This window comes from Mobula hypostoma, chromosome 9, assembly GCF_963921235.1.
Source record: "Mobula hypostoma chromosome 9, sMobHyp1.1, whole genome shotgun sequence".
Lineage (NCBI taxonomy): Eukaryota > Metazoa > Chordata > Chondrichthyes > Myliobatiformes > Myliobatidae > Mobula > Mobula hypostoma.
The window spans coordinates 106,431,082-106,457,628 of NC_086105.1; the positions used below are offsets into that span (position 1 = coordinate 106,431,082).

A 26,547-nucleotide genomic window follows, 5' to 3' on the forward strand; every position below is an offset into this window, starting at 1 on the left:
TTACATCCTTACTTTTATATTCTGGTCCTCTCGAAATGACTGCTAACATTGCATTTGCCTTCCTTACCACCGGCTCAACCTCCAAATTAACCTTAAGGCTATCCTGTACAAGGACTCCCAAGTCCCTTTCCACCTCATACTTTTGAATTTTCTGCCCATATAGAAAATCGTCTACTTTTTTGTTCCTTCTGCAGAAGTGCATGACCATACATTTCCTGACACTGTATTCAGTTTGCCACTTCTTTACCCATTCTCCGAATCTGTCTAAGTCATCCTGCAGACTCCCTGCTTCCTCAACACTACCTGCCCCTCCACTTATCTTTGCATTGTCTGCAAACATGGCCACAAAGCCGTCAATTCTGTCATCCAAATCATTGACATACATTGTTAAAAGAAGAGGACCCAACACCAACCCCTGCGGAATACCACACGTCAGCAATTGCCAACCAGAAAAAGCTCCCTTTATTTCCACTCTTTGTCTCCTGCCAATCAGCCAATCTTATATCTATGCTAGTATCTTTCCTGTAATACCATGCGCTCTTATCTTGTTAAGCAACCTCATTTGTGGCAACTCGTCAATCATCTTCTGAAAATCCAAGTACACAACGTTCACCGATTCTTCTTTGTCTATCCTGCTTGTTATTTCCTCAAATAATTCCAACAGATTTGTCACTCAAGATTATTCCTTAAGGAAACCGTACTAAATTTGGCCTATTTTATCATGTGCCTCCAAGTACCCTGAGACCTCATCCTTAATCATCGACTCGAAAGAGTGGAATGACATCAGCAATGTTCCAGTCCTCTGGAAATATGCCAGAATCTAGTGATTTTTGAGAGATTGTTGCCAATGCCTCCACAGTATCCCTAGCCACTTCCTTCAGAATCCTGTGGTGTAGACAATCTGGTCCAGCTGACTTACCCACCTTCAGACCTTTCAGTTTCCTAAGCATCTTCTCCCTGGTAATAGCAATTGCACTCTCTTCTGCCCTCTGACACTCTCGAACTCCTGGCATACTGGTAGTGTCTGCCATAGTGAAGACAGATGCAAAATACTTATTTAGGTTGTCTGCCATTTCCTTGTCCTCCATTACTACCGTTTCAGCATCATTTTCCAGCAGTCCAATATCTACTCGTTCCTCTTTTTATATATCTGAAAAAACATTTGGCATCCTCTTTGATATTATTGGCTTGTGTACCTTCATATTTCATCTTTTCCTTCCTTTTGGCTTTTTTAGTTGCTTTCTGTTCATTTTTAAAACCTTCCCAATCTAACTTCTCTCTAACGTTTGCTCTATTATATACACTCTCTTTTGCTTTCATGTTGTGTTTGACTTCCCTTGTCAGCCATGGCTGCATCATCCTGCCTTTAGAATATTTCTTCTTTGGATTGAACTGTATCTATCCTGCACCTTTTGAAGTTCTCCCAGAAACTCCAGCCATTGCTGTTCTGTCATCATCCCTGCTGGTGTTCCCTTCCAATCAACTTTGGACAGCTCCTCTCTCGTGCCTCTACTCCACTGTAATGCTGATGCATCTGACTTCAGCTTCTCCCTCTCAAATGTCAGGGTGAAGTCTATCATATTATGATTATTGCCTCCTAAGAGTTTCTTTACTTTAAGCTCTCTAATCAAATCTGGTTCATTACACAACACCCAGTCCAGAATTGCCTTTCCCCTGGTGGGCTCAACCACAAACTGCTCTAAAAAGCCATCTCATAGGCATTCTACAAAATCCCCCTCTTGGGATCCAGCTCCAACCTAATTTTCCCAATCTATCTGCATATTGAAATCCACTAGGACTATCATGACATTGCCCTTTTGACATGTATTTTCTATCTCCCGTTGTAGTTTATAGCCCATATCTTGGGACTCTTCAGAGGACTGTATGTAAGTCCCATCAGGGTCTGTTTACCCTTGCAGTTTCTTAATTCTACCCTCAAGGATTCTACATCTTTCGATCTTATGTCGCCTCTTTCTAAGGGTTTGATTTCATTTTTTTTACAACGGAGCCTTCCTCTGCCTACCTGCCTGTCCTTTTGACACAATGTGTACCCTTGGACATTAAGCTCTTAGTTATAATCTTCTTTCAGCCATGACTCAGAGATGCCCATAACATTATACCTACCAATCTCCAACTGTGCTATAAGATCTACCTTATTCTAAATACTGCATGCATTCAAATATAACACCTTCAGTCCTGTATTCGTTGCCCTTTTTGATCTTGTCCCCGTGTTACCCTGCAACTTATCTCACTGACTGCAGTGTTGCCCTGTCGTCTGCCCATCCTTCCTGGCACACTGCACACTGCATCTAGTTGCATACTAACTGCCCCATCCTCAGGTTAACTTACCTTCTATGAGTTATATGGTTGCCCCTATGTGCTGCCCCATCTGAGGTATTTTCAGTGATTGTTGTCACTTTCATGGCAGATGTGGTAAATTGTACAGCACAAACTAAAAGTAGAACAGAAATCATCAATGTTACGTAGATTTCCTGATCATTTGATTTTGGAGCATAGTGAGTTGAGTAATAATACTTTGTGCTCTGTACTCAACCAAAAAGCTAAAAAATCAATTCCTAGACTGTTGGGAGATAATAAAAGGAAAGTTGTTCACTGGTGGATGGATGAATGTAAAAGAGCTGTGAAGGAGTGGAATAAAGCATTTAGGAAAGTTAGACAGTGCTACTGCTCTTCATCTTCCATACAATATAAAAGAGCTCAAGCCATAGATAGAAAAGCAGTGCATAGGGCAAAGAAAATGTATTGGAGAATGTACTGTGATATTATCAGGAAAGAGATTTAAGGAGGGGAAGTTTGGGTTAGATACTGAAAATGAGGGAGGAGTTAGAAAACTTGATGCTTCTCCGGTTTTATATGGTGGAGAGAACGTTGCTGTTACTGACTCTGAAAAAGCAGAATTATTAGCAAAAATATATGCTAATGTAACATAGTTTGGGCAATTTAAGTAAAGAAAAGAGATATTATAGATTCAAAGGTACAATTTAATGTCAGAGAAATGTATATAATATACATCCTGAAATGCTTTTTCTTCACAACCATCCACAAAAACAGAGAAGTGACCCAAAGAATGAATGACAGTTCAATGTTAGAACCCCAAGGTCCCCTCTAACTCCCCTCCCTCCCTTGAATAAGCGGCAGTGAACAACAATTCCCCCCTCCCCCCACCGGCAAAAAAAAAGCATCAGCACCCTCGCCAAGCACTCAAGTGTGAGCAAAGCAATAGCAAAGACACAGACTTGTAGTCAGCCCAAAGACTACATTGTTCACCTGGTAATTCGACATACTGCAGACTCTCTCTCTCTCCCTAATAAGGGAGAAAGAGGTGACTCCATTTTCCCAGGAAGCAGGAGAGACACACCAAACAGCTTGTTGGGCTACGATGTTAAAAGTCCATTATGTCACTTTTTTCGAGCAAAGTTGGCTAGCTATGCTCAGAGTGCCAAGAAAAAAGAATGTTCCAGTTCCAGCTTGGACGTTGAATTTCCATTGCCTGAACTTAAAAGGGCTACTTATAGTGCTGGTCAGACATCACCTGGGAAAGATGATATTTGTACTAACATGTTTACATGGTTACCAGGTTCAAGACTTACGTTGGTTTTAAAATTCTTTAATACAACATAGGTTGAAGGGTGACTTTCCTCTTCCTGGAAATTAGCAGTTGTTATCCCTATATTGAAAACTGGTAAGGATCAATCAGATCCTTTCAGTTATAGACCTATTTTGTTAACTTCACATATTTGTAAGATAATGGAACAAATGGTTATAGCCATTTGTGGAAAGTTAGCTGTATACCTATCTGGATTTTGTAAAGGGAGTATGACCATGGACTCAGTGTTAAGTTTGGAATCAGATAGTCTTTGATGTAGAGAAAGTTTATGATATATTATGGACACGCTAGTGGCTGCTTAAACTTGAAAAAATGGGAATAGGTAGTAGAACAGGATTCAAGATTTTTTACGCGACAGGAAGATATAAAGGTGGGAACAACATTTGCCAAGGATCATGAGATAGGCAATGGGACTCCATAGTGGACTGTATGTAGCCCACTCATTTTTAATATTATGATTAAAGATATTTTCTTAAATGTTCACTCAGACATTTCCAAATCCTTATCTGCTGATGATGATGCAGTGGGTAAGAGAAACAGGAATATAAAGTTGGGATAAGATAAGGAAAAGAAAGGATGGCATTTATATAAAATTCAGAGGATAGTGGGAACTTAACTAGAAGAGGAGTATAAAAGGAGAGAGAAAGTTATACATGTATTTACGTATTGGTCATACTAAGTTGAGTAATTGTTCAGAAGTAATGTGCATGACACAGGCATTTGTAGGGAGTGCAATTGTCAAGAAATGGTGCAGCATATATTGCTTGAATGCAGTTCTTATGAGGTGCAAATGAAACATCTAATTACTAAATTGAGATCTTTGGGACAGACAGGGCTTAACATGGAAAGTTTGTTAGGCTATTACTGCCTTTGTAATGTATATGTGCATATTTGACTTTCTGAAAACCATTAGAGTTTTTGATATTAATTGAGGTTTTTTTTGGGGGGGATGGGAATTTAATGGGCATACTTCATGTCTCTTTGCTTCACACTCCAACTCAATAGTTGGTCGTCATGCACCTTATATTGATCTGCCATCAACCATTAAATTTTACATCAAGAAGCTCTGCTATTCTTTTTGCTTATTAGTTCAGATTCTTCTGATAACTGCTGGTAGATTAGAACACCCATAAGAACATATTCAAAGTCCTGAGTTTCTGATGGGGGTCTTTTCCAGGGTGTTGCAGATTTTACTCCAACATTGACCTTCTTGTGGCACTTTCTTCAATTTCCCCAAAACTTGGGAGTGGTACCTAATGCTGCAGCTTTATAAATCTCTAGTTATGCTGCCTCTGGAATATTGCATACAGTTCTGATCACCTCATTATAGGAAGGACGTTGAGGCTTTGGAGAGGGTGTAGAAGTAGTTTACCAGGATGTTGCCCAGATTAGAGGGTTGAACAAACGGTTTGTTTTCTCTGGAGCAGTGGAGGCTAAGAGACGATCTGATAGGGGTTTATAAGATTGTGAGAGACATAGATGGAGTAGAGAGACAATACCTTTTTCCTAGTGTTGAAATGTCTAATTCCAGACAGCATGCATTTAGGGTGAGAGGGGGTAACGTCAAAGGAGCTATGAGAGACAAGTTTTTTCACACAGACCGGCAGATGCCTGGAATGTGCTGCCTGGGATGGTGGTAGAGGCAGAAACATTAGATATGGACATTATGCAGGCAGAAAAGATTAGTTTAGTTAGCGATTTGCTCACTAATTTGATTGGTTAGGCACAGCATTGCAATTTATTATTTCCTGTGCTCTATTGTTCTATGCTCTAATGTGAAAACTGCATTCACATCAATGGAGGTGCATGGCTACAAGCAAGCAAGTAGAAAATAATTAGCAAACAACAGGAATTCTGCAGATGCTGGAAATTCAAGCAACATACATCAAAGTTGCTGGTGAACGCAGCAGGCCAAGCAGCATCTATAGGAAGAGGTGCAGTCGATGTTTCAGGCTGAGCGTTCTTTTAAGTAATTGAGTTGATTTAAATAGTTTAGTAGCTATTTCACAGTTTATTATTTTTCAAAATTCATTATTTTAAGTTCAGTTACCTTTAATAGTGCCTTTAGTTTTCAATATTTCTTAAAGTCAAGGGCAGCACAGGGCTGCATTGAGTAGAGTTACTGCCTCATGAGCTCCAGTGACATAGGTTCAAATCTGACCTCAGATACTGTCAGTGGAGAGTTTGCCCAAACTCCCTGTGACTGCATTTTCCAGGGGGCTCTGTTTTATTTCCACATCCTAAAGACAAATTGATTGTTGAATTAATTGGCAACAATAAATTGCTCCAATTTGTATTCATGAGAGGTAAAATTTTGCACATTTGCTGGGAATCTGGGGAGAATAAAATGGGATTAGTGAAATGAATGCTTGATGGTTGGTGTAGACTTGGTGGTCTAGTAGGCCTGTTCCTGTAATGCATGACTGTAAGCGGATATGTCTATGCATTCAGAAACTCCCAAATATTATTGGCATGTTTGACAGCTGGCTGATGAGCCGTGGTGGAGTATGTCAACCTGAGACATCCATGATTCGTTTCCTCCTACGGATGCTGCTAGATCTAAGTTCCTCCAGCACATTGCTGCTCCAGTTCCAACATCTGAAGTCTGTTGTATCTCCAGTTATTCTGAATATGTGGCTTAGACAATTGTCTGTTGTCCTGCAGTGAACAGAGCTTGTTTAATCTTGCTTCTTAATGAGCTATGCTCTGCAATGAGGGCTAAAATGGTTTTGCAAAGACCATTTGCTGTAGTACGTATTGAGTGCAAAAGGCATGCTACATTAGGAAATTCTGGGCTGTTATTGTCTTCCATTGGGAAATTTTGTGAAAAAAAAATACAGTTCAATTCGTCAGAAGTAGAAACTGTAAAAGTTCAGATTGATCACTGTAGTCTGAAACTGTTCGCAGATTAGATTTAAAACTGACTTCATGGAAAAACAGAATTTGATATTTTAATTTATATTTACAACACAGCTAGGCTGTAAATTTTTCTTTTCAATTCATTCACATATCCCTAGGATATCCAACGCTTAATGTACTTGAGGAGGTTTACTTTCTTGAACATTGTTATCTTTGTAGTCAATACATTCACACAAGTAGGGAGTTTCAGGATATTAACCAAAGGAACAATGATATATTTCTAAGCCAGATATTGACCAAAGGAACAGTGATGGAGCCAGATTGCACATGGCTTGGGAGGAAATTTTGACATTGCCATGCATCTTCTGCCTGCGTCTTCCTACTTTTTCAAAATTCAAAGTACTTAGTTGTATCTTTTGCTTTGAGAACCAGCAGGAAGTTGCCATTCGTCCTCAGTAGCACCATCTCAAACTTGGAATATCCCACAGATTCGGGTGTGGTTATAGAATTTTCAGTGAGTAACTGCAGTGTACAGCAATAGCCGGCAGCCATGAGGCACTGGTAATGAAGTGAATGGTGATCTAATCGAGTGCACCATTTTGTTCTGGGTGTTTTTGAGTTTCTTTTATGTTATAGGGATGCATTCAATGAGGTAAGTGGAAAGTACTCTACCACTCTCTTCTGGTTTGTAGATGATGAAAAGACTTGGGTGAGTCAGTCATTTGTCATAGAATTTCCAGAACCTAACTTGCTATAGATATTTGACTTGTCTAGTTACAATTATGATCAATGGTAACACACAAGATGGTTATCATAAGGTGAAAGGTGGAGATGATAACACTGTTAATGCATTGAAAAGGTGAATAGATACTTTTATTGAAGATGGTTATTGGCAGCCAATTGTGAGGTGCAAGGGAACATTTTCCCTGTAATTTCCTCTCCAGATCACCTATCATCATGACTTAGAAATACCTCACTTTTCCTTTGTCATTGCTGCTTCTATATCTACAATACCCTATCCAACAGCATTCTGGGATTACTTTCACCAGAAGGAATGCAGTACTTTGTGAAAGTGACTCATTGCCATTTTACAGGTAAATAATTACTGGTAATGAGTAACAGACAATAAGTACTAGTTTTGTCAGCCATATATACATTCTAAAAAAGGAACAAGAAAAGATTATTTGCTTTTGATCAGCTCAAACTGTGTTAGCAAGTTTGCAGATGACACAACAATGGCAGGCCTTATCAAAGACGATGAAGAGACAGAGTATAGAGAGGAAGTGGAGTGACTGGTGGATTGGTGTGATAACAACCTAAGCCTCAGTGTGGAGAAGACCCAGGAAATCATTGTGGACTTCAGGAAGGGGCAGACGAGCCACCCCCCTCGGCGAATACATGGCTCCTCCGTACAGAGTTAAGTGCACCAAGTTCCTGGGAGTTCACATCACCGATGACCTTACCCGGTCCCTTAATATTACCTCTCCGAACAAGAAGACACAGCAGCGCCTCTACTTCCAAAGAAGATTGTGGCAAGCAAGCTTTCCCCACCCCAACTCCAACAGGCCATTTTAACTGAATTTTATAGGAGCACCATTGAGAGCATACTGATAAGTTGCATCTCCATCTGGTATGGGAGCAGTTGAGCATCAGACCAGAAGTCCCTCCAAAGGACTGTGAGAACAGCTCAGAGGATCATTGGGGTCTCCCTACCATCCATCAGGACATTTATCAGGAGCACCGTGTCCGCAGGGCCTTAGTATTATTAAGGATCCCACCCATCCATCCAGCATCCTCTTTGACTTTCTACCATCAGGCAGAAGACTCCGATGCACAAAAACAAGAATGGTTAGAATGAGAAAGTTATTTCCTCCAGGCCGTCAGAGTTCTGAATTCCCTGACACGTTGTATTCGAAGTGGCACTGGCTAATCTGTTCTGTACCTTACGATATTTAATATTAATACACTTTAGCTCCTCACTATTTATGCACAATTCATCTGTAGATTTTATCCTTACCTTCATAAGTTATCATGTACTATGTGTGTTATGTGTACTACTGTGCTTTACATCTTGTTTCGAAGAGATGTCTTTTTTCTATACATATTATATGGTAATAATACGTATATAGTTAAACGACAAGAAACAACTTCATATTTGGTGCACAGGGGTACAAACTGGTTTCTTATTTGAACTAAAGAATGAAACCATGCATTGCAAGTATTATCAGATATCCCAATTCCTGAACAATTACTGCATCATAATATCAATGTCCTGTAGGACCAACATTGTTAAAAACGTTACCATCTTTTAATATTATAGGCTCCAGCTTTTGGACAGCTGGAACAGAGTTATAGCTCCATCTAGTGGAATCCAAAATCTATGACTACAGAAGTAGAAAATTCCTCCCAATTGTTGAGATGGCCAAATACACCGGTTTCCAACTTCATGACAAATCTTACTTCCTAGTCACTGGTTTCATTGTTGCAACCATCATAAACCGAACCAAGTTGTTTTTCCACCCGTAAGTATCTAATTCTAATGTTCTCGGCATATTGTGTGTGATGACTATTTGGTGATACACTTGTCCTTTTCCTGCCTTCAATGTTATGCATTCCATTTAGAACTTACACATTGATACAAAATTTAATTTTATTAAACATGACTAGCATGTCCATTAGCAATAAAAAAAAAAGGCATTTTAGTCCATGAATATCTCAGAGTGATATAGTTTTATTACACTGGGGTACCCTCAGGTTGTTTCTTCAAGTCCAAATTTTTAAAATAGTCCTTTGGAAAGTGTCGAATTCTCTGCAGGTCAATCATGGGCTCCTCTCCTGTAGGTTCCTCCATTTTCTCTCTCTGAGCCAATATCATGGCACGGAGCAAAGGAGGATAAGGGACATAGCGGATAGTCACCTCGGGAGTTGGGGTGAAGCTCTTGAAAGCTTCTTCCTCGTGTTTCGGTATCAAACGCCAATCATGGTACATGACTTTGTCCATTTCTTTAACGGTGTCCTCAGTCTTCCCTAGATGTGAGAGAACAAGAGATTTAACCCACTTCACTGAACACAAGAATCTTAATAGGATTAAGTTACTCAAATCCAAAAATTAAACACCTACTGTAACAGCTGCAATATTAAAAATAAGTATATTAACTTAATTCTTCATGTTTTCTGAAATGCTGCTTTTGTCCTTTAAGAAAGTTACTGTTTTGATGTCTTTACACTTTTCTATCCAACAAATAACTCCGATCAAAATAGAACCATGGAATAGCAGAGCACAGGAACAGGCCATTCAGCCCACACCAGCTAAAAAACAGATTTTTAAAACTTCTAAACACTAATCCCTCCTACCGACACAACATCCATCTTCATCCATCTGCCTCACATTCACACGCCTATCCAAACGTCTCTTAAAAGCCTCTAATATATTTGCCTCTACCACCATATCAAGCAGCACATTCTAGGCATCACCACTCACCAAGTTAAAAAAAACTTACCCCTCACATCCTCTTTGAACCTACCCCTTCTCACCTTCAATGTATGCCCTCTGGTATTAGACATTTCAAACCTGGAAAACAGATACCCTTTGTCTACTCTATGGATGCCTCTCATAACCTTGTAAATCTGTATCAGATTTCCCCTCAGCCTCTGGTGCTCCAGGGAAAACTACCCAAGTTTATCCAACCTCTCATAATAGCACATGCCCTCCAAACCAGGCAGCATCCTGGTAAACCTCTTCTGCATCCTCTCCAAAGCCTCAACATCCTTCCTATAGTGGGCCAACCAGAACTGAAGTTTGTAAGGTTACAACATGACCTTGTGACTTTTGAACTCAATACAGCAAGCATTCCATCAGCCTTCTTAATCACCTTATCAACCTGCAGAGCCACTTTCAAGAAGCTATGAACTTCGATTCCAAGATCTCTCTGTTTAGCAACACAGTCAAGGATCTTGCTCTAAACAGTGTACTGTCTCCTGTCATTTGCTCTACCAAGCTGCAATACCTCACATTTATGTTAAACTCAATCTACCATTTCTTTGCCCATATCTGCAACTGATCTGTATTGTGCTGTATTCATTGCCAGTCTTCTACACTATCCATAACTCCACCAATTTTGGTATCATTGCAAACTTACTAACCCACCCTTCTCCATTTTCATCCAGGTTATTTATATTCATCACAAATAGTACAAGTCCCAGCACAGATCCCTGCAGAACACCACTGATTACAGACTTGCAGCTTAAATAAGTCCCTTCAACCACTACCCTCTATGAGCAAGCCAGTTCTGAACAAAAACAGCCAATTTGCCATGGACCCCATGCATCCTGATCTTCTGAGTTAGCCTCCCATGAGAGACTTGGTCAAATGCCTTACTAAAATCCATGTGGACTACATCCACTGCCCTACCCTCATCAGTCTCGCTCATCGCTTTGTCAAATAACTCAATCAAGTTGGTCAGATACGACCCGCCCCAATCAAAGCCAAGCTGGCTCTCCCTAATTAGGTTAAGGGTTTCCAAGTGCTCATATCTTATCCCCAAGAATTTCCTCCGGCAATTTCCCTGCAACTGACGTGAGACTCACCAATTTCCCCTCATTCCCTTCTTACGTATAGGTAGAACATTAGGCACTCATCTGTCCTTTGGGACCTCGCCTGTGGCTAGACAGGACAGGACCTCACTCTCCCTTATGTATCTTTTGCATAAATCCCTCACTCTGTCCATCCGCTCTATATGCATCTTCCTGTACAGTTGTAGATTAATGTGGTTTTAGAGTTCTCATTAAAATGCAACAAAATTTTACCTCTGAATGTTAACACTCCCCATGCTTTTCCATGGTCCATATCCTGTAGGGAGAAACATAAACTTAATTGCAGTAACCGCAACAGTTTTAATTCTTTACTATTAGAATATCTTTGTGATCATTTGCAAGGCACCAGGCAGTAAGAGTTATGTCAGTGGGAATATTAATTGAAAACTAGGAAATAAAATCCAACAAGGTAGAGATTAGCAGGAATAAGTGCCGTCAATCACCCTTTTCACTTTCTATAATTTACTCTCAGGTTCCGATTGTTTTATTCAATATAATATCTATCCTCCAAGCTTGCATGCACATAACATGAAAACTAACCTAAAACTTACAGTAAAAAGTGTGATTTGGATTTCAGTTGAAATACCATCTCAGTAACGACTAAATCTTGGAGAACCATTCTGAAGAAACACTACTGACCCAAGACATCAACTTTTCTGCGCAGCTACTGTCTGATCTGTAAAATCCACCCACAGTAGTCTATTTCTGTTTTAATACTTTATTGTATCCTTTTATAAATAATAGCAGGAAATACTTGGCAAGTTAGGCATTATGTGCAGAAGGTGATAGACAGTAATGTTCTTCCATTGTAACATCCAGCATTTTTCCTGAATAGGGTCACTTTAAATATTTTTTAAAATGGAAGTAAAATACACTGCCTGTACATTTTGACAAAATGGTTATTCTTGAAGTATGTAACATTTTATTTTCACTTCAGTACAGAAAACGCTTCAGGGCGATCTTCTCTGCTAAGAGTTCATTCCATTATCATTGTTAGTCACAGTGTGTAGATTTTCTGACTATATATTGAAACAAATTCAATGACATTGCCGGATAATAGTTTTTCAGACAGAAATCTGAGGAAGCAAGGTTTCCAGTCACTGGAAATGGACAAACTGAATGTGAGAGGTATGCTACATCAAATCTATCATCTATATGCTGACGTATTTGTTGACTTACGTTATTGTGTGCAAATACATCAATATACAGATGGTAGAATTGATAAAACATTCCCTCTCAGATCCTTTTTTGCTGCTCTACCTTGAAAAGATGTTTACAATTACATAAGTCAGTGTTTCAAGATTGAGCTAATGTTGAAAAATAATTAATTTACAAAAATGACTTTACTTCATTAATCATGATAATCAATACTGCAAGATCCTTGCTGGGAAAGGTTTGTAGATATGGGCTCTCAGGTAGAAACCTTGGTCAGCATGGAACCAACGGATACTGTTATGTTCTGTGTAACTTCATGACTATCACTATACAAAGGGGATGGGTGAAGATGAAGGGGAACGATCAACACCACCAGTGCTATTGTACTAATTCTCAAGCTCAGATTCTGTTAGCATGGAATTTACAGGAAACAACCACCTTGGCCTATGTGGATACAGACACTTGGGCATTGCAACTCCACGATAAACAATGAAGGAAAAAAGTCTGGGTCTCTCTCTAGAGAAAGCTGAGGAATAACTTAAGAATTCATGAAATTGTAAAACCCTTTTAAGAATGAACAATGCAAATTTCTATTGGGAAAGGAGGAAAAGTATAATCGAAACACACCCAAAGACAATAGTCACAAAATCTAATGAAATGCATAAGAAAATTATCTACTCATGCTAGTGAAAAAATTAAACCTGCAGCTGAAACAAAGGAACAATAAGTTAAACTGATAGATTTACATGTTGTAGATGGGAGGTGATTTCTACTAAATGTGTTGACGTGCTTGGAGTATCAAAATGTTCATTTTTGCACAGTGTATCATACATATTCTATGTATTAAACAACTTTTACCCTGTTCAAAATCTTATTGTTATGGTTTAACTAATGAAAACATAAAATGTGTTTGTCCATGTTTGCACCCTTACTGGTAGACAGCAAAAACAATTAGATCATTGAGACACAGTTCAAGTTGTTCAGAAGGGAATTTATGTCAGGTTCTTGTCAGAAACCATCATTCAGTTTGCAGATACTGAGAAAATACTTCAGCTTATAACAAATTTTGTGGTTGGCAATGTATTGCCATGTTAATAATAACCACTGCAAAACCAGGAAGGAATGAGTGGTTCTTTTAAAATGCACAATTACTGTACATCATTTCAACAAGGTTAAGCAGTTAATAATGTAAATGAACAAAGGTGCGAATACCTCGACTCATTTTTATCCCCCCGGTTCAGTCCCTTCCTACCTACAACTGCGACATTTCACATGCTCTTGATCTTATCAATGATTTCAAGTTTTTGGCCCCGATCATCTCATTTTCTCTATGGATGTCCAGTCCCTATACTCCTCCATCCCCCATCAGGAAGGCCTCAAAGCTCTCTTTCTTTCGGTTCCCCTCCACCACCACTCTCCTCCATCTGGCGGAACTGGCCCTCACTCTCAATAATTTCACCTTCGGCTCCACCCACTTCCTTCACACAAAAGGTGTAGCTACGGGTACTGGCATGGTCCCAGCTATGTCTGCCTTTTTGTCGGCCACGTGGAACAATCTATGTTCCAAGCCTGCACTGGTATCACTCCCCAACTTTCCAACGCTTCCTGCATCCATGCTGAGCTCGTCAACTTTATCAACTTTGCCTTCAACTTCCACCCTGCTCCTACACCTTCTCCCTCACTACCATTCAGGGCCCCAAACAGTCCTTCCAGGTTGAGGCAACACTTCACCTGTGAGTTTGTTGGAGTCATCTACAGTATCCAGTGCTCCCAGTGTGGCCTCCTGTATATTGGTGAGATACAATGTAGATTTGGAGACCGTTTCGCTGAGCACCTAAGCTCAGTCCACCAAAAAAGCGGGATCTCCCAGTGACCACATTTTAATTCCACTTCCCATTTCAACATGCCAGTCCATGGCTTCCTCCACTGCTGCGATGAGACCACACTCGGGTTGGAGGAGCAATACCTTATATTCTGTCTGGGAAGCCCCAACTAGATGACATGAATATTGATTTTTTAACTTCTAGTAATTGCTCCTCACTACTCTCCTTCACCATTCCTCATTCCCCTCCCCTTAGCTGCCCATCACCTCCCTTTGGTAAACCTCCCTCATTTCTTTCGTCCATGGCCTTCTGTCCTCTATCAGATTCCCCGTTCTCCAGCCCTTTATCTCTTTCACCAATCGACTTCCCAGCTTTACTTCACCCCCTCCCTGTTTTTCCCATCACCTACTACCTTGTACTTCTTCGTCCTCTCCCCCAACCTGCTTACTCTGACTTCTCATCTTTTTTTCTCCAGTCCTGATGAAGGGTCTCAGCCTGAAATGTCAACTGTTTACTTTTTTTCCATATAGATGCTGCCTGCCCTGCTGAGTTCCTCGAACATTTTGTGTGTATTGCAAAGATGTGAATACTGTAAACTTACAGCAAAGTAGATCTATACATACTCTATGTCCTGCATGTAAACCAATCTTTTGGACTTTGACCATTTATCTGCTTGAAGCAAATGACAGGAACTTAATTATGTCTTAGGACATTAATTTTGCATTTCAACCATGCACATGCTTTATGTTGAAACCTAGGGATTGGTATTGAACTTTGGTGGTCCTTTTGGTGACGTCTCTCTCATACTTGTCTGCAACTCACTATGGTCCAGGTTCCCATGCTCTCTTTAAACTAACTGGATTCACCCTATAATTTATTAGAATACCACAAAACATCTCAAAAAGGTGAAATGAAAATGTGTTGTGGTATAATTAGGAATTATATCCAATAATTCAGAAAAATTCTTCTTGTCCCACGCTGAAGTGTTGAGTATTCCACATTGTCAAATTGCTATTGCATAAAAATAACTTCTGCTTCTTTCAGTTTTTATTCCTCTGCGACACATTTGTTGTTCAACACGATTTACAAGTGTTAAAATGTGTTATCATTTCCTGAAACAATTATTTTAACACCTCCTATTGAATATAAAAGAAAACATCCCAAAATAGGAACATTATAAGCACATAGGAAAGATCGAAGAGTACAACCAAACAGAAGATAGATGTCCTGTTATTAGTTTGTCAATATAGTAACACTGTCAGAAAACACAAGCAAAATCAAACAAAAACTAACATTGTGTCAAAGGAGGAAATTGCAGGACAACTGACCAACAGCTGCTTAATGGTAAGTCTTTGGGAATGCAGATGTTAAAGGTTGCAGAGGTTAAATCCTAGATGATTGATAAACTAAATACAAATGGTGAAATGAAAGCTGTAGACATCAGTCATATTGGCCTCAAAAAGGAAACGTAGAAGGAAAAGGCCATTTAGCAAACAAATATAGGTTAAGAATTTTACGATTAAGATAATTTAAACCGGGGTGGGGGAGAGAGGGAGTCAATGAAATGGATCAAATTGTTCACCAAGGTTGTGAACTGTCTGGTTCTGAAGATCATTTATCATGATTTTGCCAAGAGCACGTAGAGATGAAACAGAAGACAAGGTCTCTTGAGCAGGAGGAGGAATAATTATACAAGATTCCTGATTACATTCAGATGGATAAGAGTGAACACTCTTTCTCTCAGCTGGACAGTGGGAGCTACCAAGACATTTGGTATGAAGGGGTAAGGTGCCATTTAATCATTGTAGTTGAAGTCAATTGGACTTAGATTCAAGCTGTTTCTACATTGTGGCATGGGAAGAAAATGTATTGAAGGTACTCAGATGGAATTCTAGAAATAATAGCTGTTGATTTGTACAATATATTTGCATGTTTATTAGGAAAAGCACCGAGATAGAGGTGCTATGGCAGCTTTGTTGAGATGTTAGGTATTGGTAACAAACCTGAAAGGCTCAGCATCCAAGGTAAGGGATGCCTAAAGGTCAACAGCTCACTGAGAAATAAATTGAGTGAAGGAAGGGAACCAGCAAAAACAACTGAAAGGTATCAATAATTAGTGAGGATGAAAGTTCCTGCCTGCTGCTCTTCATGGTAAACTCCATTATCATTTGGTGCCTCTCTCCCTTCCCTTTCCTCCATGGTCTTCTACCCTTTCCTATCAAATTCACCCTTCTCCAGCCCTTTATCTCTTTCACTAATCAATTTCCCAGCTCTTTACTTCACCCCTCCCCCACCTGGTTTCACCCATCACCCTGTACTTCCTCCCCTCCCCCCCCCACCGTCTTACTCTAACTTATCTTATTTTTCATAGTCCTGATGAAGGATCTCAGGCTGAAACTTCGACTGTTTAGTCTTTTCTATAGATGCCACCTGGCCTGCTGAGTTCCTCCAGCATTTTGTGTGTTTCTCATGTTGTGCATCATCTTTAATTTCCAAGTGAATCTTTGGGAGTAATAAATTGTTTTGATAGAGCAGAGCAGGCTCGATAATGGCCCAATTGACTAGACATTTACAATTCCAATTATTTGACCCAAACACAAATACCTGACTCTTGATTGAACCTCAAGTCACAGGCTTCGAACAGAATTGCAACCAGCAGACCAGGGCAAAGCTAGACTGAGCCGAGGAAACAGTAATAAAAATAGGGTGACTGGAAAAGGGAGGCAGGTGAGTCAAAGTAAATGGAGTAATAAATAAATATACTAAATTTACTTTGAATCCCATGGAGCATGTGGAAACTTTCCAATATCCAGGCAGTTCTTCTTTCTTTCTTTTTTTTTCAGGTAGGGTTATATATTGGGAGGAAGGGTTAAGGGGAGGGGGGAGGGTAGATATTATCATTCTATGTAATCGTTTCGAAAACTCAATAAAAATTGTATTTAAAAAAAGTAAATGGAGATGTGGGTGAATGAAGATGAATGATGTAGACAATAGACAATAGGTGCAGGGATGGGCCATTCGGCCCTTCGAGCCAGCACCGCCATTCACTGTGATCATGGCTGATCATCCACTATCAGTATCCAATTCCTGCCTTATCCCCATTACCTTTGATTCCACTATCTTTAAGAACTCTATCCATCTCTTTTTTGAAAGCATCCAGAGACTTGGCCTCCACAGCCTTCTGGGGCAGAGCATTCCATATATCCACCACACTCTGGGTGAAAAAGTTTTTCCTCAATTCCGTTCTAAATGGCCTATCCCTGTAGGAGTAGGAGGGAAAAAGAATGGAGGTAAACAGGGATAAGCAGATTGCAACAGGCAAGGTAGGGGTTACGGTGGTGACACGAAAGCGAGTGGAAAGGTTACAGGATCGGCTGACTTGTGCAATGTAATTAACTTTTAGCTTGTTTTTGATGCAGTAGCTGGGCTTATCATGAACCTGGAGACGCAGGGGGCGGAGGAAGGGATGGGAATGAGAGGGCAGAAGATCAGAGGCAAGGGTTCGAGGTAGGGGAGGGGTTAGAAGCAAGGGTGAGAGCGAAGGCGGAGTAGGGATCAGCTGACCTGAGCGGTGTAATCCACCTTGACCTTGTTGATGACCCAGTAGCAGGGCTCGTCGTAAGCATGGAGCCAGGACTTCTTCGTGACGAGGCGGCCGATGCCGAAGAGGGGCAGGCGATTGAGGATCTGGAAGAGGCGGCTCTCGGTGCGGATGTCACGGTGCGCTAGCACCGGCAGCTTCTTGCCGCTGTACGGCCGCCTCATGTTCTCGTAGTCCAGGGCGTAGCGCTCACAGTCCCGCGGCTGCGACTTGAGCGCCCAGTACTCACGCACTTTGCGGGCCATAGCAGCGATGGCGCGGACCTTCTTCTTACGGGCCATGGCTCGGCGATGTGGCTGGCAGCTTTCGCCAAATCCGCCAGCACCCGGACTCTGAAAAAGAGAACACCGGTCGCCTCTTGTAACACTTAAACCTGTCCCCCCACCCCAACACCTTCTGTAGAATAGTTCCGCCCCAGGTGCTGTGTTCTCGGGTCCTGGCGGGGATTTATCTGGGGCAGAAACAACTGCAAGGGGACATAAGATAATCGGAGGAGGTGCTAGCCGTAAGGTCCCTGTAACTTGTTTTGCAAATCAGTAAGTTTATCGCTGATCTATACTTTCCTCTGCAGTTATTCTGTGCCAGTTCCCCATAGCTTTCAATTTCCTAAATGTTATCCCTCTCTCCATCCTTGTATATCTAATGATCTGCCTCCACTACGCACTGGGGTTGCGAACTCCAGCGATTCACCAGCATCGACAAAAATAAATTTCAAACGTCTGTTCTAAATGACCAGTCCCTTGCGACTATGACCCTAGTTCGCGACTGTCCTAGTGAAAACATCTGAACCCTGCCTCATATTACTCAACATGGTCATCCTCTCATTACTCTAAAGTGCAAGGAATACAGTCGTAACTTTCTTGGTTATTCTTATTTTAGGATTAGCTTGATTAATCTATTTTGGACTGCTTTCAATGCTATTATCCAAATTATTTTAGGTTAAGGGAAAGATTGTGCAATACTCCAGGTGTGGGCTCATCTTGTGCAACTGAAAAAAACCTTCCCTATTTCTAAATTCCAACCCTTTCCAAATAAATGGCTATATTTTATTTGCCTTCTTAATTACATGCCTGCAAATATTTCGTGATTCATGCACTTGAATACGTATATCTCTCTGTTCTTCGTTCAGAAGTTGCAATGTCAGTCTGCCCTGTGGGTACAAATAGAAGTACCTGCCAGAAAATTCTGAACACAACCGAAGTTGCTTGAATTCCTTTGTAGGGCAGGAATGTCCAAAATGTGGAGAAATGGTTAGGATTGAAAACAGGTCAGGCAGCATCTCTGAAAATATAGAAACAGAGCTAAAATGCTATAACATTAAACAAAACCTAAAACAATACAGCACAGGGGGAGGCTCCTCATCCCACCATGTCTGGAGTGACCATGATGCCAATCTAAACTAATCCCATCTACCTGCATCTGGTGAGTATCCCTCTTTTACCTGCTTGCTCATGTATCTGTCTAAATGCCTCTTAAATTTGCTATCTGTTCCTTATGTATTCCCTGGCAGAGTTTTTCCAACACCTAATGCTTGCCTCACAAATCTTCACCTTAAACTTAGTATTTGATATTTCCATCCTGTGAAGAAGACTCAGTCTAACCTATCTAATTTTATGTACTTCTGTCCGGTCACCCCACAACTTCCACTGTTCCAGAGAAAATTTGTAGTTAACATACTCCATTCCAAACCTCTTCTGCTCCATCCTCCACACCGATGTTTACTGCACAGTACTCCAAATATGTCCTGGTGAAAGTTTTACACACCTGCAACATGACCTCCCAACTTTTGTACTCAATGCTCCAAACAATGAAGACAAGTTTGTCACACACCTTCTTTACCAGTCTGCCCACTTGTGTTCCCACTTTCATGGAGCTTTGGACTTGCATCTTAAGATTTCAGTGTATATCGTTGTTCCTAAGGATCATTCCCTTTACTACATGATGGTCCATGGCCTTCTGTATTGCACGATAAGGCCACACTCAAGTTGGACTTCTGTCTGGTAGCCTCCAACTTGATAGTGTGAACATTGATTTCTCAAACTTCTGGTAATTTCACCCTTCTGTCTTTTTTCCATTCTCCATTCTGGTTCCCCTCTCACCCCTTTCTCTTCACGCCTGCCCATCCTCCTTCCATTTTTTCCGTGGTCCACTGTCCTCTCCTTTCAGATTCCTTCCTTCCTCAGCCCTTCACTTCTTTCACCTATCACCTCTTGGTTTCTTACTTCATCCCCATCCACCCTTTTCCCCCTCTTTGTTTCATCCATCATCTACCACCTGGTACACCTACTCCTCAACCTTCATATCCTGCCTCCTTCTCCTTCCTTTCCAGTCCTGAAGTCCTGATGAACATCGACTGTTGACTTCACTTTATAGATACTGCTTGACCTGCTGAGTCCCTCCAGAACTTGGTGTGTGTTTCTCTTTTCCAGCATCTTCAGAATCTCTTGTGCTTACGTTTCACTTACTATGTACTTTCTTCTTGCATTTGACCTCCCAAAATGCATCATCTCACACTTATCTGAATTAAACTGTCGCTGCCATTTCTCTGCCCAAATTTTCAACTGATCCATAGGTTGCTGAACTTCTGTCAAATATATTAAACAAAGAGATGAGTTCATCTGGGTTTCTATACCTGCAATTTTGATTTGGTTTAGATTTGCAGGATTTGTGTTGGTACTGATGGACCTCTGCAGTACTTTGAAGCGCCCACTAGTCTTAGTGTCAGGTACAAAAGGGAGGACAGCTATCACAATTGCCCAGTAGACCACGACCCTTATGTCAGGTTTGAAGTCATGATCTGCAAGCACTCTTTTCATCAAGTGGCCAAAGACTACTAGTGCACTGAAGATGCTGGCCAATTTCATTCGATATCTGCCTTTTCCGATCTCAGACTCCTGAGTTATAGGAACAGCTCCTCATTTTCCATGGTTTATTTATTGTTACAGTCTACTTATTGTCAGAAGGCGGTTTGTATAGCAGGGGCAGACTGATTTAAGGAGCTTTGCTTTGTGGATGTTAAGTTCAAAACCCGTTCTCGTATATTCTTTAGTGAACAGGTGTACAAGGACATGGATTTCACCTTCCAATCTGTGTATTTCCAAGCTTCATCCAGAGGGCCAGTGCCTCCCAGGAGCTTCTGATAGTTCCTAACAAATATATTTCATCTTGGTAGAGGGTTGGGTTCATCCTTGACAAGGGAATGATTGGAAAATGTGCGGAAGTAGTAATAGCAGACAAGATTGGATGCCTGAGAAAGGAGGGCCGCAGATGGAATGGTAAGTGCAGGAGCAGCAGTGTTTGTGAAAGAGCTGAGGGAGGGCGGGAGTGATTGGCATCCATTAACCTCTCCAAAGATTTGTTTTCTTCACCATTTGCACAGAGTGGCTCTAGGGTGTATAATTTGCAAAAGTTGTTGCTCAGACTATTGTGACAGCCCTTCTCTAACTTGTGAACTCAACAAGCAAAGATCAGGGGAGTAGGTGCATGACTCCACTACTGACTGCTGTTTCCATCGTGCCTTGGAATTATCTGAATATCACTGGTCCTTTAGTTGCCGGGTCTAAGTCCTGGAACTCCCTCTTCAACAACACGATGAAAATAGCTTCATCAGAAGGACTGCTATGTTTTAAGAAGGAAACCCAGCACCACCTTGTCAAAGAGAATTAGAGATGTTCTGGGCGATCATCCCAGAAATGAATAAAATACATCCATTTTCAACAATAGGAGATTTTGTCTGTGTTCTTGTCAACTGATATCAGGATGGTATCTAATCTGCAAAGGTGATATTGTTTAGTTGTGTGAAGTGTTTGGTTCATACTCTCTTGCTACATGAGCCTTTCATCAGAGATCTTCTTTGCCTCTATCTTGAAGTGTGATAATGGTAGCAGACAACTCAATTGCAGATGCTGCTGTATTAAATAAACCTTTAGCTTTCTCAGTACATCACAGTTCACAGGGTCACAGTTTGAGGATAAAGGGGAAGCCTTTTAGGACCGAGATTAGGAAAAACTTCTTCACACAGAGAGCGGTGAATCTGTGGAATTCTCTGCCACAGGAAACAGTTGAAGCCAGTTCATTGGCTATATTCAAGAGGGAGTTAGATATGGCCCTTGTGGCTAAAGGGATCGGGGGTATGGAGGGAAGGCTGGTACAGGGTTCTGAGTTGGATGATCAGCCATGATCATACTGAATGGCGGTGCAGGCTCGAAGGGCCGAAAGGCACCTATTTTCTATGTTTCTATGTTTCTATCTCTCATTAATAGGAAACAATTCCTAAGTTATATTCTACGTGGCTGGAAGCAAGCTGTAGAAATTTGCCTTAAAAAGTAGATGCACTTTGAATACTCCTCTCTGTGTACCACTTCTCAAGTGCTAGGGATAAGCTCTGAGTCACAGTTATTGATTTAGAAAGCAATTTTAAAAGTGCTATTTTTAACATGCCAAGACTACCATCAATTTCAGAGTCTTGATAGTTAAATTTGTTTATTAGTAAGCTGCTTGTCCTCATGATCCCAAGTTAACAGTAAGAATATTAATAGAAATCAATATTACAGCTTTGTGCACTTCAGAATATTTATTTGTATATAACCAAGTTGTCTGATTCAGTGAAATTGATCCAGTGTGTTTGAAAAACTTTTGACAACGATTGTTTTCATTACTCTAATGAAAGTGAATCACATTTTGAGAGCAATTTTCATTTTAATGGCTGACTGAAACTGAAAGGAATTGTAGCAGGAATAGAAACAAACCTGTCCGATTTTCCTTCCACTGAAATTAATCCAGTTTTAGTTTCCATTTAATGCTGGGTTAATGTTACAGTCATTGTGACATCTCTGTGAAGTGGCACATAGGCTTCCCCACCTTCCCTTGGTGTGGAATCATGAAAGGACATCCCTCACACCCTCACACAGTCTTGGCTGCACATTTGTTTCCAGTACACCTGGCAATGATGAGGGAGAGGATGGAATATGGAAATCCACATGTTAATACCCAATAAATCCTACTCCATGATTAATTACCACAAACCTCACAATTACACTCTTAAGAGTCATAGAGCAATACCACACAAATACAGGCCTTTTGTCCCTATGAGCCTTTGCAGGTCAAAGTGCCCACCCAACATCCCAATTTCCTGCATTTGGCCCATATCCTTCTAAGCCCCACAGAGGGCTTATGATTATTTTAGTTCAACTTAATGATATTTTTCCTGATACTGAGGTAGATGCTTTAACTATGGATGTACAAACATACATTTGAGCAGCTCACTGAATACCTGAGAGAACCAGGATACCAGGGTTGGTATCCATGGAGAATTGTCCCTTTAGAGACCTCCCTGGCTGAAGTACTTGGCTGTAGCACTAGATGATCTGAGTGCTGCCCTTGCACGAGCAACTTGTCTTATGTCAATTCTGTTTTATTCTAGACCATCCAGGTTTCTCCAAGACCTTGGGAGCACTCTCCTCTCCCAGCTGCCTTCTCCAGCATAGCAGCTAGCCTCCCCAGCGTCGAGGAGACCTTCAAAAGGCGATGCCTCTGAAAGGTGGCATCCATCATTAAGGGCCCCCATCACCCAGGTCATGCCCTCTTCTCATTGCTCCCATCAGGAGGGAGCTACAGAAACCTGAAGACACGCACCCTGTGCTAAAGGAACAGCTTCTTCCCCATCATCAGGTTTCTGAATGAACACTGAACACTACCTCAGTGTGGTTTTTCCTTTCTTTTTGTACTAGGTATTTAATTTAATTGTATTTGTATAAACATGAGGAAGTCTGCAGATGCACACAAAATGCTGGAGGAGCTCAGCGGGTCAGACAGCATCCATGGAAATGAGTAAGCAGTTGACGTTTCGGGCGGAGACCCTGCTTCAGTACGGGAAAGGAAGGGGGAAAACGCCAAAGGAAAAAGTTGGATGGAGGGGAAGGAGGATAGCTCAAAGGTGATAGGTGAAGCCAGGTGCGTTGGAAAGATAAATGGCTGGAGAAGAAGAAATCAGATAGGAGAGGACAGTGGACCGTAGGAGAAAGGGGAGGAGGAGGGCACCCAGGGGAGGTGATAGGTAGATGAGAAGAGGTAAGAGCCCAGAGGGGGGAGTAGAAGAGGAGCGATGGAGGGAATTTTTTGTAACAGGAAGGAGAAATTGATACTCATGCCATCAGGTTAGAGCTTACCCAGATGGAATATAAGGTGTTACTCCTCACCTTGAGGGTGGCCTCACAGAATGGGAATTGGAATTAAAATGTTTGACCACCAGGAAGTTCTGCTTTTGATCTCACCCGCATCTCCCCCATTTCCTGAACATCCGCTCTCACCCTATCTTTCTGCCGCCTTAATAGAAATAGAGTTTCTCATCCTTACCTACCACCCCACCAGCCTCTGCATCCAACACATAATTCTCCGCAACTTCCACCATCTTCAAAAGGATCCTACCACCAAACATCTTTAACCCCCCCCCCCCCGCGTTCCACAGGGATCGGTCTCTCCATGATTCCCTTGTCCATTTGTCCCTCCCCACTCCTGGCACTTAACCCTGCAAACGGCCTAAGTGCTACACCTGCCCATTCACCTCCATTCAGTACTCCCAAGTGAGGAAATACTTTACCTGCGAATCTGCTGGGGTCATCCAGTGTGTCTGGTGCTCCTGATGTGGCCTCCTCTATTTTGTTCAGGCCCATCGTAAACTGGGGGACTGCTTCATTGAGCATCCCTGCTCCATCCTCAAAGTGGAATTTCCCCGTGGCCAAACTTTTTATTTCCCATTCCCATTCCATTTTCCAATATGTTTGTCCATGACCTCCACTTGTTCCAAGATGAAGCCACCCTCAGTGTGGAGGAGCAACACCTTATATTCCGTCTGGATAACCTCCAACCTGGAGGCACTGGTATCGATTTCTCCTTCCAGTAAAAAAATGATTCCCTCACTCCCTCCCCTCTTCTTCTCATCTGCCTAATGGTCCCCTCCTCCTTCCCATTCTTCCACTCTCCTCTCCTATCAGGTTCCTTCTGTTCCAGCCCTTTATTGAAACATAGAAAACCTACAGCACAATACAGGCCCTTCGGCCCATAAAGTTGTGCTAAACATGTCACTACCTTAGAAATTACTAGGCTTACCCATAGCCCTCTATTTTTCTAAGCTCCATGTACCTATCCAAAAGTCTCTTAAAAGACCCTATCGTATTCACCTCCACCACCGTTGCCGGCAGTCCATTCCACGCACTCACCATTCTCTGCGTAAAAAAACTTACCCCTGACATCTCTGTACCTGCTCCCCAGCACCTTAAACCTGTGTCCTCTTGTGCCAACCATTTCAGCCCTGGGAAAAAGCGTCTGACTATCCACAGGATCAATGCCTCTCATCGTCTTATACACCTCTATTAGGTCACCTTTCATTCTCCTTTATCTTTCCTACCCATCTGGCTTCACCTTTCACCTTCTAGCTATCCTCCTCCTCACCACATCTTTTTATTTTGGCATCTTGCCCCTTCCTTTCCAGTCCTGAGGAAGGGTCTCAGCCCAAAGCATCAACTTTTTGTTCATTTCCACAGTTGCTGCCTGACCTGCTGAGTTCCTGCAGCATTTTTATAATTATGTATTGCAATGTACTGCCACTACAAAACAACGAATTTCACAATGTATGCCATTGATGTTAAACCTGATTCTGTTCCTGATCAGGTTCCTGAAGTCACAGCTGCATGGCTCAGTGCCAGCATGTGAGGTCAACAGAACAGTATATGCTGGAAATGACAAAGCACAAAAAAATTACAGGGCTATTTCACTGTGATCTTTAAATATGTGATCCTTTTATAACCCATGTTAGGCTGAAACAGAACATTGTTTTAGTGTAATTGAAAATTCATAAACGTGCTTTCTGCTGTCATGTTTGTTACTTACAAGGGTGCTGTTAACTAGTGAAATACACACCATTTCACAAAGTTCTTAGGAAAATATTGTCTACGTTGGCATTGTAAGTGGAATGTAGGGGGAGTTGTGTATAACTCCTGGGATTTTAAAAGCTCCCTCAGTCTTTATTAGCTATTCTTCTACCTCTTCCATTCTAAATATTTACACAGATAAATGCGTAATTACCATCCTTTCTGCTTAAGTGCTTTCCCTTGGGTGAGAGTGCTGTTTTGTGGAGAGACCATTTTCCAGTGATCTCTCACTGATAAACAGGAACAAATTTAAGGACAAAAAGATTGGTGTGAAACACCCTTCCCAGTGGTAGCATTTAACAACCAAGCTGTCAGTGCATATGTATCCTAGCAACAGACATACTTTCTCCTAGGATACTCCTAGATTGAGAGTGCAGTTACATACACTTTAACAGACAGTAGGTAGGTCCTTTGGGGGAAGAAAACATGCTGAGAAACTTGGGTGGATTGAATTTGGAGCAGAGATATCACAGAATTGGCTTCCACTGAAATTGTGGCCAGAAATGTCTTGCCCTATGTAGTACACAAGGTTTACTGAAAACCTCAGGGAATTTCATAGCCAAGTCCTTTATCACAGCTGCATAGTTCATTCCTTTTATAAAGTTTTATAAGGTACAGTCATTTTGGAGCTGAATTGAATTCACACGATGATAAATGAAGTCTTTCATGCTAACTCAAGCTTGTCTCCATTACGTTGATGCTTTTGTTCCACTACTTGTTTAGCAACAGACAAACCAGCAGGCCACTTGACCCAAAAAGTTCTCAATAGCACTTATGGTCCATTTGAAGCTCATCCCTTTTCATCTACATCATTCTGCATCAGTAACCAGTCCTCATCTCTTCAAATATTTATCTCAGCATTGATAGCTCTCTATATTTTCAACACTCTCTGAATGAAGATCTTTTTCTCCCTCGCTCTTATTCAGCCATGAAATTCCATTTAAGGCAAATTGTACAGTT

The 26,547-nt window shown here is 41.3% G+C and overlaps 1 protein-coding gene across 1 annotated transcript; it reads right to left on the reverse strand.

Moving 5' to 3' along the window:
* Positions 1-9,147: 9,147 nt before the first annotated feature.
* Positions 9,148-18,069, reverse strand: mrps34 (mitochondrial ribosomal protein S34). The gene is made up of 3 exons (XM_063058834.1): positions 17,623-18,069; positions 11,294-11,336; positions 9,148-9,514 (listed from the first exon to the last, which is right to left on the reverse strand). Exons 1-3 carry the CDS (start codon positions 17,938-17,940, stop codon positions 9,222-9,224), a joined length of 654 nt encoding a protein of 217 aa, XP_062914904.1. The 5' UTR covers positions 17,941-18,069; the 3' UTR covers positions 9,148-9,221.
* Between the last annotated feature and the right edge of the window lie 8,478 nt (positions 18,070-26,547).

Bases quoted from the DNA above. Each gene is read 5' to 3' on its own strand.
- mrps34 (XM_063058834.1), bottom strand. From the start codon at position 17,940: ATGGCCCGTAAGAAGAAGGTCCGCGCCATCGCTGCTATGGCCCGCAAA. The intron at 11,337-17,622 runs GTCAGCTGATCC...TTCTCCCTACAG, and splicing joins AGGTGGATTACACCGCTCAG to GATATGGACCATGGAAAAGC. The intron at 9,515-11,293 runs GTAAAATTTTGT...TCTCACATCTAG, and splicing joins GGGAGTGTTAACATTCAGAG to GGAAGACTGAGGACACCGTT.